This window comes from Chrysemys picta, chromosome 15, assembly GCF_011386835.1.
Source record: "Chrysemys picta bellii isolate R12L10 chromosome 15, ASM1138683v2, whole genome shotgun sequence".
Lineage (NCBI taxonomy): Eukaryota > Metazoa > Chordata > Testudines > Emydidae > Chrysemys > Chrysemys picta.
Genome location: NC_088805.1, coordinates 10,172,323 through 10,184,842, shown reverse-complemented (window position 1 = coordinate 10,184,842; position 12,520 = coordinate 10,172,323). Strand labels below are relative to the sequence as shown.

Genomic DNA, 12,520 nt, shown 5'->3' with positions numbered 1-12,520 from the left:
TATTTTTAGTGCGCTAGCTCCATCAGAGCTAGTGTGGGGCTTTCTTTATCTTGGGCCAAATCCTTGCCTTTGGGTTAAATGTGGGGTGGGGGACCTAGCCCGGCCTCTCTGAAACCAGACCATGGTGGTTCTCTTGCTCTACAGGCCTTACTCCCTGGTGATGGTGGAGGGCAGGATTCGGACTGATGCAATGGTCAGGACTTGTGTTCTAGGTGAGCTGATTCTATACACATGCCTGTTAGGAGGGTTAGTAATGATAATGTAGGATTCAGGCCTGTATATTCACCAGAGATAGAAGTTTGGGTCTGTTTTGCCCGTTTGAGTTTTGATATTCTTATATTCTTACTAACAGGCGTGAACAAAGAAAAAAGACACTATTGCTTCTGCCCAGCCAGATGGGTTGTTAGTATAATGGGAATAGATAAGAACAGCGAAAGTGTTACTGGGCATGGTGGGAATATAATATATTGAAGACTGCCTCAACTCCTATCTCAAGGCAAGGTCAAGCAATCAGTCGGGAGGGGCAATGGGGGATGATTGGAAAGGTATACGATGTACTAAAAGGCCAAAGCAATGCCTGTCCCTCACCGTAGCAAAACCTCCCTCCCCCCTCTCCCCCAGACTCACGACCCCCCCAAATGGAACATGACCATAAATTGTAAGAGGTGGGACCAAGGGCAGGTAAAATTATGCCTGCTAAGGAGTGGGGGAACGGGGCACTGGGAAGCAACGCTCAGCGGTGTCAGAGCTCTGGACACGCTTGCTTGAAACTAACCCCAATAAACATTGCCTGCACTTCGGACTTCTGGCCTTCTGCTTTCTGCCTGCGTGACAAGAACCAGGGAAGGGGGTGAAGGGAAAGCCCCCTAACAGTGTCCAACACCCCATTTAATACTACAGCTATATGGGCCCAAGTCTGATCTCAGGGACGCTGGTGTAAAGCTGGAGCCTCTCCATCAACGTTTGTGGGCCTGGTTCCCCACTGCTTTGCACCGGGGGTCACCATTTCCACCTGTGCAAAGTAGGTGTTAAAGGCTGCTGTTCTGAACAGAGGATGGATTGTCCCTGCTCTGCACGGCCTACATGGCTACACCACGTGCAAAGCAGCAGAGGATCGATCGGGCCCGTCATTGCTGGGGCAGGGTACAATCTAGGGAGGAATATGGCATGCTTCTTTGGCGTGAACTGCATTGGAGGAGTTTTTCTGTCCCACTCTCTCTCTCTCTCTCTTCTTGAGTATTGGGCTCACTTTTTAGTCCTTTTGTTTTGTCCCTTTTGTAAGACTGTCCTGGCTTGTTGGTTCAATCAATTATAAATACATGAACTTTCCGAGGAAGATGGCACCCATTGTTCTCAGCAAATATTGGGTTAGTGGTTGGAAGAAGAAACTGGAATGTTTGATATTTAAACATTTAATCGTGTTCTTTACATTAGAGATGGGCCCGAGCTAGCCAGTTTGGAGCTAGGTCCAGATCACAGCAGGTCTCCTGCTTTGAAGGCATTCAGATCTGCCTTTGGCCTGTTGGAGAGAGAGATGCCTGCTGGGACGGTCAGCTGTAGATGTGCACCCGAGCTGTTCTAAATGTTCGGGCTGGGCTGGGCTGGGCTGGGCCGGGGGGAGGGGGGGGAGAGAGATGCGGGGGCGGGGGCTGAGTTTGGCATATAGGGTTTGTGTTCGAGCCCGTCACTGGTTCCAATATTTGGGTTCTTTTGAGGCTCACTGAGCTAGTAATAAAGCAGGATGGAAATGGGATGACAGGGGTCGAGGGCCCGGGGAAACGCAATGATTTGGGCTCAGAGGGATTCCTATAAACCTTGCCTTTGAGTTTGGTCCTAGCCTTCCATCCTATTTCTAGAGCCTCCACCCCCAGGACATCAGAACGCTGCCTCATGAGCGTTTGCACCTCCTTGAGTTGTGCAGGGTGACATTTGGGCAGGTTTCAACGGTCTGGCGTTGAGACCGTACGGGAGCAGTCGGGCTGAGCTGGCATGTGCAGGCTGTGCTACAGCTGCTTGGTCCCAGAATTCTGCAGAATTTAAGCTTCCATTGAAAAAAGGGGGAACAAGCCGAAAGAGTCAATGGCTAGGAAAGAAACCTGGCCCCGCGCTGTCTGCAGGAGTCTGCGGACAGACAGACACTCATTTGGTGAGCAATGCGGACGGCCCACGTGTTAACGCCAAAGCCTCCGGAGAACAAAGTTGAATTATGCCCGGCCCTGCAAGGTCTGCAAGGGAAGAGAGGGAGGGAGAGCTGGCAGCCTCCCTGCCCCTTGCACTCCTGTGCAGAGGCTCTGCACAACCCTTTGGAAGAGCACAGGTGTTGCTCCCTGCTAGGGCCAATGCAGGTACTAACTTCCTGAGAGTGGGTGGGGTGATAAGGGTGTCAGAGATCCCACTGCAGTGGGAGCTCCCTGGGTCAGCCAAGATCCCTCCCAGGGACTCCCATGCACCAGCTACATCCCACTTTAGCACAGGGTAACGTGGGAGTTAAGGGGCGCATAGATGTCACACTGGCCATCCCCACAGGCGCCAACATTGCCCAGACAGCGGGCCGAGCAGCATGGACACCCTTTACCTCTAAGCCTCCTTCTAACTCAAACCACCCAGCTACACTCAACCGCCTTGGGCTCAGTGCCTGGGGAGGAGCAGGCGCTAGGCTCGGGGCTGAGCGTTTGAGGGGGAATACCTGTTTCTTTTTCGTTTCTTAGAGCTTTTCTTCTTCTTCTTCTTCTTCACAGGCGAGGGGCTATACGATGGAGACCTGGGGAACAGTGACAACACGTTACTTACTGGGCACGTGGTGCTCCAAGCCGGAGGAGTCTGTCTGCTGGGGGTGAGCGTCTGGGGACAGAGGGGTTTACCACACTCGCCTTTCACCCAGGAGACCTGCATTCCAGTCCTTGCTTAGAGGACAAGCGAAACCTCATTCCCTCCCTGGCGGGTGTTGTTCCCATCACGAAAGACCCCTGAATTTAGCACAGCAGCCAGGCAGCGTGCAGGGGAAGCCCAGAGGACTGCAGGTCCGGGTTGAGCTTCGTGAGAATCAGAGAACACTGCCCAACCTGCTGCAGCAGTGCCCACACCCCACCATGGCCCGACAGAAACGTTGGCGACATTTCTGCTCAAGCTCCAGCGCTGCGTGGTGGGGGTATAAGCAGCTTCGTGTTGACTGGGAGCTCTGTGCTGAGAACAGCCTAAAGAACTCAGTGCAATCCCCACCGTCACTGCATTGCCCCCCTCTCCCAAGGACTCAGGGGATCCCCCCCCCCCCCCCGTCACAGCCCTGGCTGCAGCTCATACACGATCCCCCTTCCTCGGCCATCGCCCTAGCTCCCTCCTCAAATGCACTCGCCAGTTCTAGGTCTCTTCCCCCTCAATGCGAGTCTGATCCCGAGCGCTGCCGCAGCCAGCATGGCAGTTTGCAGAGGAGGGGGTCACACGCTGACTGCTGAGCCCTGAAATGTGGTGGTGGGGAGTCGGGCCCCTAGCCTGGAGGGCGGGGATGCTGTGTGTGTGGGGGGGGAGGTGAAAATGTATTCGTAGAGCTGGGGGAAGCTTGTCTAGCATCTGACTGAACCAGGCTGGGATCCAAGCACTGACTTTTCCTGGGTCCCAATATTTACAGAATCATTGAAATGTAGGACTGGAAGGGACCTTGAGAGGTCCTCTGGTCCAGGCCCCTGCACTGAGGCTGGATTAGACCATCCCTGACAGGTGTTTGTGGGATTCCACACTCTCCCTTGGAAGTCTATTTCAGAGCTTAGCTACTCCGGTAGTTAGAAAGTTTTACCTGATTTCTAATCTAAATCTCCCCTGCTGCAGATTAAACCAATTACTTCTTGTCCTACCTTCATCACTGTCCTTTTTATAACAGCCCTTAATATATTTGCAGACTTATTGGATCCCACCTCAATCTTCTTCTCAAGACTAAACATGCTCAGTTTTTTAAACTTTTCCTCATCCGTCAGGTTTTCTAAACCTTTTCTCATTTTTGTTGCTCTCCTCTGGACACTCTCCAATTTGTCCCCATCTTTCCTAAAGTGTGGTGCCCAGAATTGGACACAGTACTCCAGCTGAGGCCTGAGGCCTCACCAGTGCTGACTACAGTGAGCGAGTTACCTCACATGTCTTAACATATGACACTCTGGTTAATACGCCCCAGAATGATATTAGCCTTTTTTGCGAGTACACCATGTTGTTGACTCATATTCAATCTGTGAACCATTATAATCTTTAGATTTTTTTTTAGAAGTACTACAGCCTAGCCTGTTGTTCCCCATTTTGTAACTGTGCACTTGATTGTTCCTTCCTCGGTGTAGTACTTTGCACTTATCTTTACTGAATGTCATCTCACACGCTACCTGGGAACATCATCTTGTTGATTTCAGACCAATTCTCCAATTGGTCAAGATCATTTTGAAGTCCAATCCTGTCCTCCAAAATGTTTGCAACCCCTCCTAGCCTGGCGTCCTCTGCAGATTTCAGAAGCATACTCTCTACTCCATTATCCAAGTCATTAATGGAAACGTTGACTAGTACCAGACTCAGGACTGACGTGTCCTGATATGTCCTCCCAGTTTGAGAGTGAACCACTGGTAACTACTCCTTGAGTTTGGTCTTTCAACCAGTTGTGCACCCACTTTATAGTCATTTCATCTAGACCACACTGCCGTGCTTTGCTATGTTTACAGACAGTCAGAGAATGACAGTTCTGAAAAGCAGATTTATTTTTTCACAGCTCTCCCTGGCCTTTTTTTTAATCAGGGGACTCTTCCCCTCTAGCAATATGTTGAAATGCAAACCCAGGCTCTGGATTTCTGCCTGGTTTGATTGCAATGAAGACATCACATTGATTTCAGCAGGTGTTACTGTAGCTGAGTGTGCTGGGTGGAATTTCCCATTTCAAGGCTGCTGGAGCTGACACCGCTTTGCACGGCTGCCACCTCCTGGCACTGATTTTTCACACACAGCTTATCCCTGAGCGTTAGGTCCTGGCAGCACAGCCCTGCCCTGTAGTTGCTGGCTTAAGGTTATGGGTCTGAGTCCTGCTATGATACAATCAAGGTGTTCAGACGCCCTGGTGATGGGCCTGGTTAGGATGACCAGACAGCAAGTGTAAAAAATCGGGACCGGGGGTGGCAGGTAATAGGCGCCTATATAAGAAAAAGACCCCAAAATCGGGACTGTCCCGATAAAATCAGGACATCTGGTCACCCAGGCCTGGTAGAATGACCTTAACAGAACAGAACAGAACATGCACCATGAAGTCCCGCTGAAAGTAATATGAGATTAGACAGGCAAGAAACCCAGGGGCATGCTTTTAATTTGCACTTAATTTGAAATCATTGTAAATTAGGAGTCCACATACCCCTGTGGGTCTGGGGCTAAAGCCCTATATGGGTGCTTAGTGCAGAATTGTGCCCTCTGATCCATTTCCTAGTGTCTGGCCCAGTCTAGTTTTAAAAGTCCCATGAGATGGGTCTTCCCCTGTTTTCTCTTTGGGAGGCTATTCCGTGGCCTAACAGATTTCACTGTCAGGACGTTTAACTTGATATTCAGCTGTTTTCTCTTGATTTCACCCCATTGCTTCTAGTTATACCTCCTGGAACCAGGCTAAACAATTCCCTTCCTTCCTAGAAGCTAACATCGTCGTTCCCATAGGATCACATGCGCTCCCAGCTGTCACCTAGCCTGGGAGATGTTTTTCCTTTGTCTGGGATCTGAGCAGCCACTAGTCTGTGGGGTTTCCCCCTCTCTGAACTCACCTCCTCCTCTTCTTACGAGTGGATTTCTTTTTCTTTTTCTTCCCCCGGGATGGGGGTGGTGGCGTGTACTCCTCATCGCGTGAGGGGCTTGAGAGAAAAAAGGACAATCAGTTGACCCATTTCAATCAATGTTGTTTTCATCCACTTCCTCAATTCCCAGATAGTCCTGATTGAAGGACGGTTTCCGAATCTTCCTGTTGTACCATGAAAGATTGGGTTTCATGGCAGATTTATAATGCAGGGTATATGCTTAACTACCATGTCATAAGCAATTTGGTCATGCTTTAAATTAACTGTCTCCTCTCAGGATTTAACATATATATATAATGAGATAGTTACTGTATGTTACTCACATGCCAGTTGATTATTTTAAAAATATTTATTAAGGTTAACAGCTCCATAACAGATTTATAAGTTTTGTTACCCTTGGTAAATATGTTTTAAATAATTAATTGGCATTTAATTCGCATACAATAATTATGGCAACCAGATAAATTTCTCTAAATTTAATAAGAGTTAATGTATGTTAAACAGCAGCTGACTACAAAAACGTATTTATTGAGGTGTTATGGTAGTATAATGAGATATATCTGTCTTACACAGTTGTTAAACCTCAGAAAAATATGTTCCTGGGTATTTTTTTTTTTACATTTTGGAACATACAGCACATAATCTCATTATGTTTAAATTAAATGCAAATACTGTAGTTAAATGAATTTGGGGCACTTAGTTTAAACTATGACAGTTAATTTGTGGTTATCCGTTAAGCAAACCAAACATTCTTAGGAAGGGAGGAAGTGCCGTCTAGTGAGTAAAGCTAGTGATAATGAGACAGGTTTCCTGGGTTGTATTCCTGGCTCTGTCACTGACCCCCAGTGACACCTTGTTCCAGTCACATGGAGTGGGATTTTCAAATGTGCTTACTGGTGATTGGCACACAGCTAAGCCAACCCTGAGCACTTCTGGAAATTCCACACAGCAGGGGGCTGATTTTCAGAAGTGCTGAGCATCCCCAGAGGTCAATTGGAATTGCAGGAGGGAGAATGTCGCAGTTTGGGAACCCTAACATTGAGGCCTCCAAACTTAGTGGCTACATTTGCTTGCATGCTTCCGTGCCTCAGTTTCCCCATTTGTAAAATGAGAGATGACACCTGTGCCAAAGGGATGTTGTGAGACTTAGTTACTATTTGGAAAGTGCTTTGAGATCCTCCGATGCAGAACCAGACTAGAATGGAATAGGAGCTAGAGAAAGGACAAGTATTAACAACAAAGTCTTGATACATGGAAATCATCAGAGCATGAAGATATTTAGAATGACAAGGCTGCAGAGGGAGGGGGAGGAGCTGTTCTGCAGCTGTCACTGATTTACATTCAGGGCTTTCGCTGCATTTTACAGGCCCAGGGTAGAATCGGTCTTATCTAGGGCTTGAATTACTACCAAATGACGCTACCATAAAAAGCCAATTGTTTAGTGTTTTTAATACACTTTTTTTTATAGCCCTACAAAACTAACCGTGATGCTAATGTTTTCCTCATGAGCCGTGAATAACTGAACAGCAAAGTATTTTTGGAACGTGTAAAGAAACTCTCCTTCATTGCCAGGGCTCAGGTGGTAAATGTGTAGCAAGCAGAATGCCCCTCCCTCTCTGGCCCCCCGAGTTATCTGCTCACTAGTTTATTTTAACATGGAGAAACAGGTCCCATCACAAATATATTCCTCTGGCCAGCATCAGGAGAGCAGCAATCTTCTAGTTACATAGCTACCTGGAGCCAGACTATCACCGCTGCAAGGGGGCCAGCGTCTGCCACCCTTACTCACGACTGAGGCGCACTCTAGTCCACAACAGGAAGGAAGGCACAGCCCCGTGCCTCGGGAGATCTGTGTTCAATTCCCGGCTGTGCCTGGGTGACCGTGGGCAAGTCAATCAGGTCCAGAGTCTCAAAGGTATGTCGATGTAAGGAAGTATAATTAGGAAGGCAAAAAAAGAACGTGAAGAACAGCTAGCCAAAGACTCAAAAAGTAACAGCAAAAAATGTTTTAAGTACATCAGAAGCAGGAAGCCTGTTAAACAACCGGTGGGGCCACTGGACGATCGAGATGCTAAAGGAGCACTCAAGGAAGATAGGGCCATGGTAGAGAAACTAAATGAATTCTTTGCATCAGTCTTCACGGCTGAGGATGTGAGGGAGATTCCCAAACCTGAGCCATTCTTTTTAGGTGACAGATCTGAGGAACTGTCCCAGACTGAGGTGTCATTAGAGGAGGTTTTGGAACAAATTGGTAAATGAAACAGTAATCAGTCACCAGGACCAGATGGTACTCACCCAAGAGTTCTGAAGGAACTCAAATGTGAAATTGCAGAACTATTAATTGTGGTACAGTCTGTAACCTATCATTTAAATCAGCTTCTGTACCAGATGACTGGAAGATAGCTAATGTGATGCCAGTTTTTAAAAAAAGGTTCAGAGGTGATCCCAGCAATTACAGGCCAGTAAGCTTGACTTCAGTACCTGGCAAATTGGTTGAAACTATAGTAAAGAACAGAATGATCAGACACATAGATGAACATGATTTGTTGGGGAAGAGTCAACATGGTTTTTGTAAAGGGAAATCATGTCTCAACAATCTACTAGAAATCTTTGAGGGAGTCAACAAGCATGTGGACAAGGAGATCCAGTGTACTTAGATTTTCAGAAAGCCTTTGACAAGGTCCCTCACTAAAGGCTCTTAAACAAAGTAAGCTATCATGAGATAAGAGGGAAGGTCCTGTCATGGGTGGGTAACTGGTTAAAAGTTAGGAAACCAAGGATAGGAATAAATGGTCAGTTTTCAGAATGGAGAGAGGTAAATAGTGGTGTCCCACAGGGGTCTGTACTGGAATCACTACTGTTCAACATATTCATAAATTATCTGGAAAAAAGTAAACAGTGAGGTGGTAAAATTTGCAGATGATACAAAACTACTCAAAATAGTTAAGTCCAAAGTAGACTGGGAAGAGTTACAAAGGAATCTCATAAAACTGGGTGACTGGGCAACAAAATGGCAGATGAAATTCAAGGTTGATAAATGCAAAGTAGTGCACATTGGAAAACATAATCCCAACTATACATATAAAATGATGGGGTCTAAGTTACTGCTCAAGAAAGATCTTGGAGTCATTGTGGATCGTTCTCTGAAAACATTCACTCAATGTGCAACGGCATTAAAAAAAGCTAACAGAATGTTGGGAATCATTAGGAAAGGGATTGATAATAAAACAGAAAATATATTCCTCTATATAAATCCATGATGCGCCCACCTCTTGAATAATGAGTACAGATCTGGTTGCCCCATCTCAAAAAAGATATATTGGAATTGGAAAGGGTACAGAAAAGGGCAACAAAAATGATTAGGGGTATGGAAGAGATTCCATATGAAGAGAGATTAATAAGACTGGGACTTTTCAGCTTGGAAAAGAGATGACTAATGGGGGATATGATAGAGGTCTATAAAATCATGAGTGGTGTGGAGAAAGTAAATAGGGAAGTGTTATTTACTCCTTCTCATAACACGAGAACTAGGAGGTCAACAAATGAAATTAATAGGCAGCAGGTTTAAAACAAGCAAAAGGAAGTATATCTTCACATAATGTATAGTCAACCTGTGGAACTCTTTGCCAGAGGATGTTGTGAAGGCCAAGGTTATAACAGGGTTCAAAAAAGAACTAGATAAGTTCATGGAGAATAGGTCCAGCAGTGGCTATTAGCTAGGATGGGCAGGGATGCAAAACCATGCTCTGAAGTGTCCCTAGCCTCTCTTTGTCAGAAGCTGGGAATGGGCGACAGGGAATTGATCACTTGATGATTACCTGACCTGTTCTGTTCATTCACTCTAAAGCACCTGGCATTGGCCACTGTCAGAAGACAGGATACTGGGCTGGATGGACCATTGGTCTAACTCAGTACAGCCGTTATTATGTTCTTAGGTGTCTAAATCTCAAGCCACCTTACTACCTTTGAAGATCTGGCCTTAAACTCTCTGGGCCTCAGTTCACCATGTGTTTGTGATCTTTAATGGGGCTCCAGGCACTGAGATATAAATAATAATAATAATAGTAGTGTTTATTTCGGTGGTTCTAATTGCACAATTAAATACCACTCAACATGTGTAAATATGGTACAGTCTAGGCCTAAACTACTAAAAAATTAGCAAGCCAAGTCTAGACTAACAACACATTCTGATGGAGGGTAGACAATATAATCCTTCCAATTTACTCTTGCTTTATGCTATTTTCCCAGCACCCTGATACCACACTAAGCACCAGGCATCTGCTAACCACCTAGGGACCTCAGCTGAGATTACAGCCCCATTGTAGATATATAGTGAGAAATATATAGTGCCCCAAGGAACTTACAGCCTAACTAGATAGGAGAGAGAAGTATTTCTATTCCCATTTTACTGATTAGGGACTAAGGCCCAGAAAGATTAAGTGACTTGCCCAAGGTCACCCAACGAGTCTGTAGCAGAGTTGGGAATTGATCCCAGATCCCCTAAGCCCCCAGTCCAAGGTTTTAATTAAACACTCATCCAATCTGCTTCCATGATCTTTCATGTATATTCATGACCTAATTTATTTCAGTAGGAGCTGTGACTGCTCAGCCCCTCTGAAAATGCGGCGACTCAGTTCTCAGCCCTTTCCACTGCCTCTTGACAGCTTATCCAGTTTTTCAGTTCCGGCACCTCCATGGCCTAGGGGCTGACAGGAGAATGAACCTTTAACCTCGTCCCCTCAACCCCATGCAGATTCTTGTAGAGCCCTTCCTGGTTTCTGCAGATAACTTCTTTTGTCTCTGATGTAGAAACTTTCTCCCTGAGTTCATCTGACTTGAATTGTTTCTCTCTGATTGTCATCAAAGTCTAATTAAAAATACACTTCAGATTATTGTGCTGGTTAGCTTGAAATCTGAAGATATGAAATGTGCTTTCTCTCTCTCTCTCTGTGTCTCTAGCAGCTTTAACCAAACGCATCGGCTTTAATCCCAAAGATAATTTAACAGGCAGGGCTTGGAAAGGCTGTTCACATCATTTATAAACTTTTGATTCATTTTTCCCCTTTCAAGCCACCACAAGTTAAGGAAGAATTGATAAAGAACCTCTACCCTAACAAGCCCTGTGCTGTTGGTCTATGGTCTAGGCATGGGCAGAAGGGAATCTCTTATGGTGAGTCTCCATGGCTAGCACCTCCATCATTCACAGCAGAGTACTGGGATGCTGGCAGTTGGCCTGCCTTCAAACCCCTTCTAAGCTAAGGTGATCATATGTCCCGGGCGTCCTGTCTTTTCGGGCAAAACTGTGCATGTGTCCTGTTTGCGTTGGCAAGAGCAAACTGGACAAATGCACAGTTTAGCCCCAAAAGTGGGCTGGGACTCCTAGTGGGGCATGGAGGAACGTGCGGTGTGTGGGGGGGAACAAGTGGTTACACCAGCCCCGTGCTGGAGGGAGGGCTAGGGAGAGTGTCTCGGGCTGGCTGACTTGCCCCGCACGCAGCAGGAAGAGGGGGCCTCAGGTGGCCCCGCGCATGGGCTGGCAAGGGTGGCCTCGGGCAGCCCTGCATGTGGGGGACATGATGGGGAGGCTGGGGCCAGACCCATGTGGGGGACGTCAGCCTGGGCCTGTGTGGGTGGGAGGCAGGGAGGGCTCAGGCCAGACCCATGGGTGTGGCCACCCTATTCTAAGAATTTGAAATGGTGGCCATCCACTGCATGGATGCACATTCACTCAAGTGCCCCTGCAGGCAGCCATTTTGGAAGAGAGGGCCCGTGGCTGCTGCAGCGTCCTGGGGGCGGAGGGGCAGTGTAGATGGCGCTGCAGAAACCCTCCTGCCACAAGGGGAAGACTGAAGCTCCTGGGGGTGGCGCCGCGGCGGGCCTGTATGCATTAGTGGAACTGAGCTAATAAGTGCCTGTACCTCAGAAGCGGGGGGAAGGGGAGCTCTGCCGGATGAGTTAATGGAGCGACTCGACTGTCGTAGACTCTCACAGGAGACTCAATGGAGACTGCGGGGATCCTGCAGAGGTGTTAGGAAGATGGCTATGTGCACCCACCCCCACAAACAAAACCTCACCCCATTGCTTTAGCCACTGCTCCCAGGAAGGGCCTCAGCGGCTGGGACCTTACCTGCGGGATCTGTGGTGGGCATACTGTCTGCTGTCCTTTCCTTTCACACAGCCATTGGTGCTGGAGGCCTCCTGAGCTGCGGTTCCGCTCGGCTTTTCCAAACGTCTCTCCTCCGTTGGGCACGACAGGCAGCTCGGCGTCACGCTGCTGGGCAACAGATCAGAGAAACAGCAATGAGGGGCGGTTCTCCCGCGAGGTCACCTTGTCTGAAGGACTACAACCGTTAATGTGTGTGTTACGCTAGTGCACAGATGCTCCACCCGAGATCAGAGTCCCCCGGTGCCCGGCGCTGTTCAAACAAACAGGGAGACAGACCCGACCCCAAAGGGCTTGCAGGCGAAGTGGTGAGGCAGAGGGTGAGCGAAAGGAAGGAAGTTCCCCATATAACAGATGGGGAACTGAGGCCCAGAGAGATGAAGAGAGTTGCCAAGAGTCATCCACTGGCTTTCAGGCCAGAACGGGAGGCCTCTGTTCCCAAGCTCTGTCAGGGAGGTGAGTTGAAAGGGGAGCTTGGTGGGAAAGAGGCTGATATGGGCTCTGGGTGGTTTGTAGAGATTCATATGCACCTAGAGCCCGGGGTGGCGGAACTGGGTGGTGG

At 47.8% G+C, this 12,520-nt stretch overlaps 1 protein-coding gene across 2 annotated transcripts in view; it reads right to left on the bottom strand.

Moving 5' to 3' along the window:
* SRRM4 (serine/arginine repetitive matrix 4) overlaps positions 1 to 12,520 on the bottom strand; it is a 145,363-nt gene that overhangs the window by 34,003 nt on the left and 98,840 nt on the right. Inside the window, exons 2-4 of one of the 2 annotated variants that reach the window (XM_042843180.2) lie at positions 11,923 to 12,066; positions 5,766 to 5,852; positions 2,687 to 2,761 (exon numbers count right to left, since the gene is read on the bottom strand). In XM_042843180.2, coding sequence (XP_042699114.2) covers positions 2,687 to 2,761; positions 5,766 to 5,852; positions 11,923 to 12,066 — 306 coding nt within the window. Of the gene's footprint in view, positions 1 to 2,686; positions 2,762 to 5,765; positions 5,853 to 11,922; positions 12,070 to 12,520 lie in introns of both variants that reach the window. The other variant, XM_042843179.2, reaches the window with a different exon arrangement.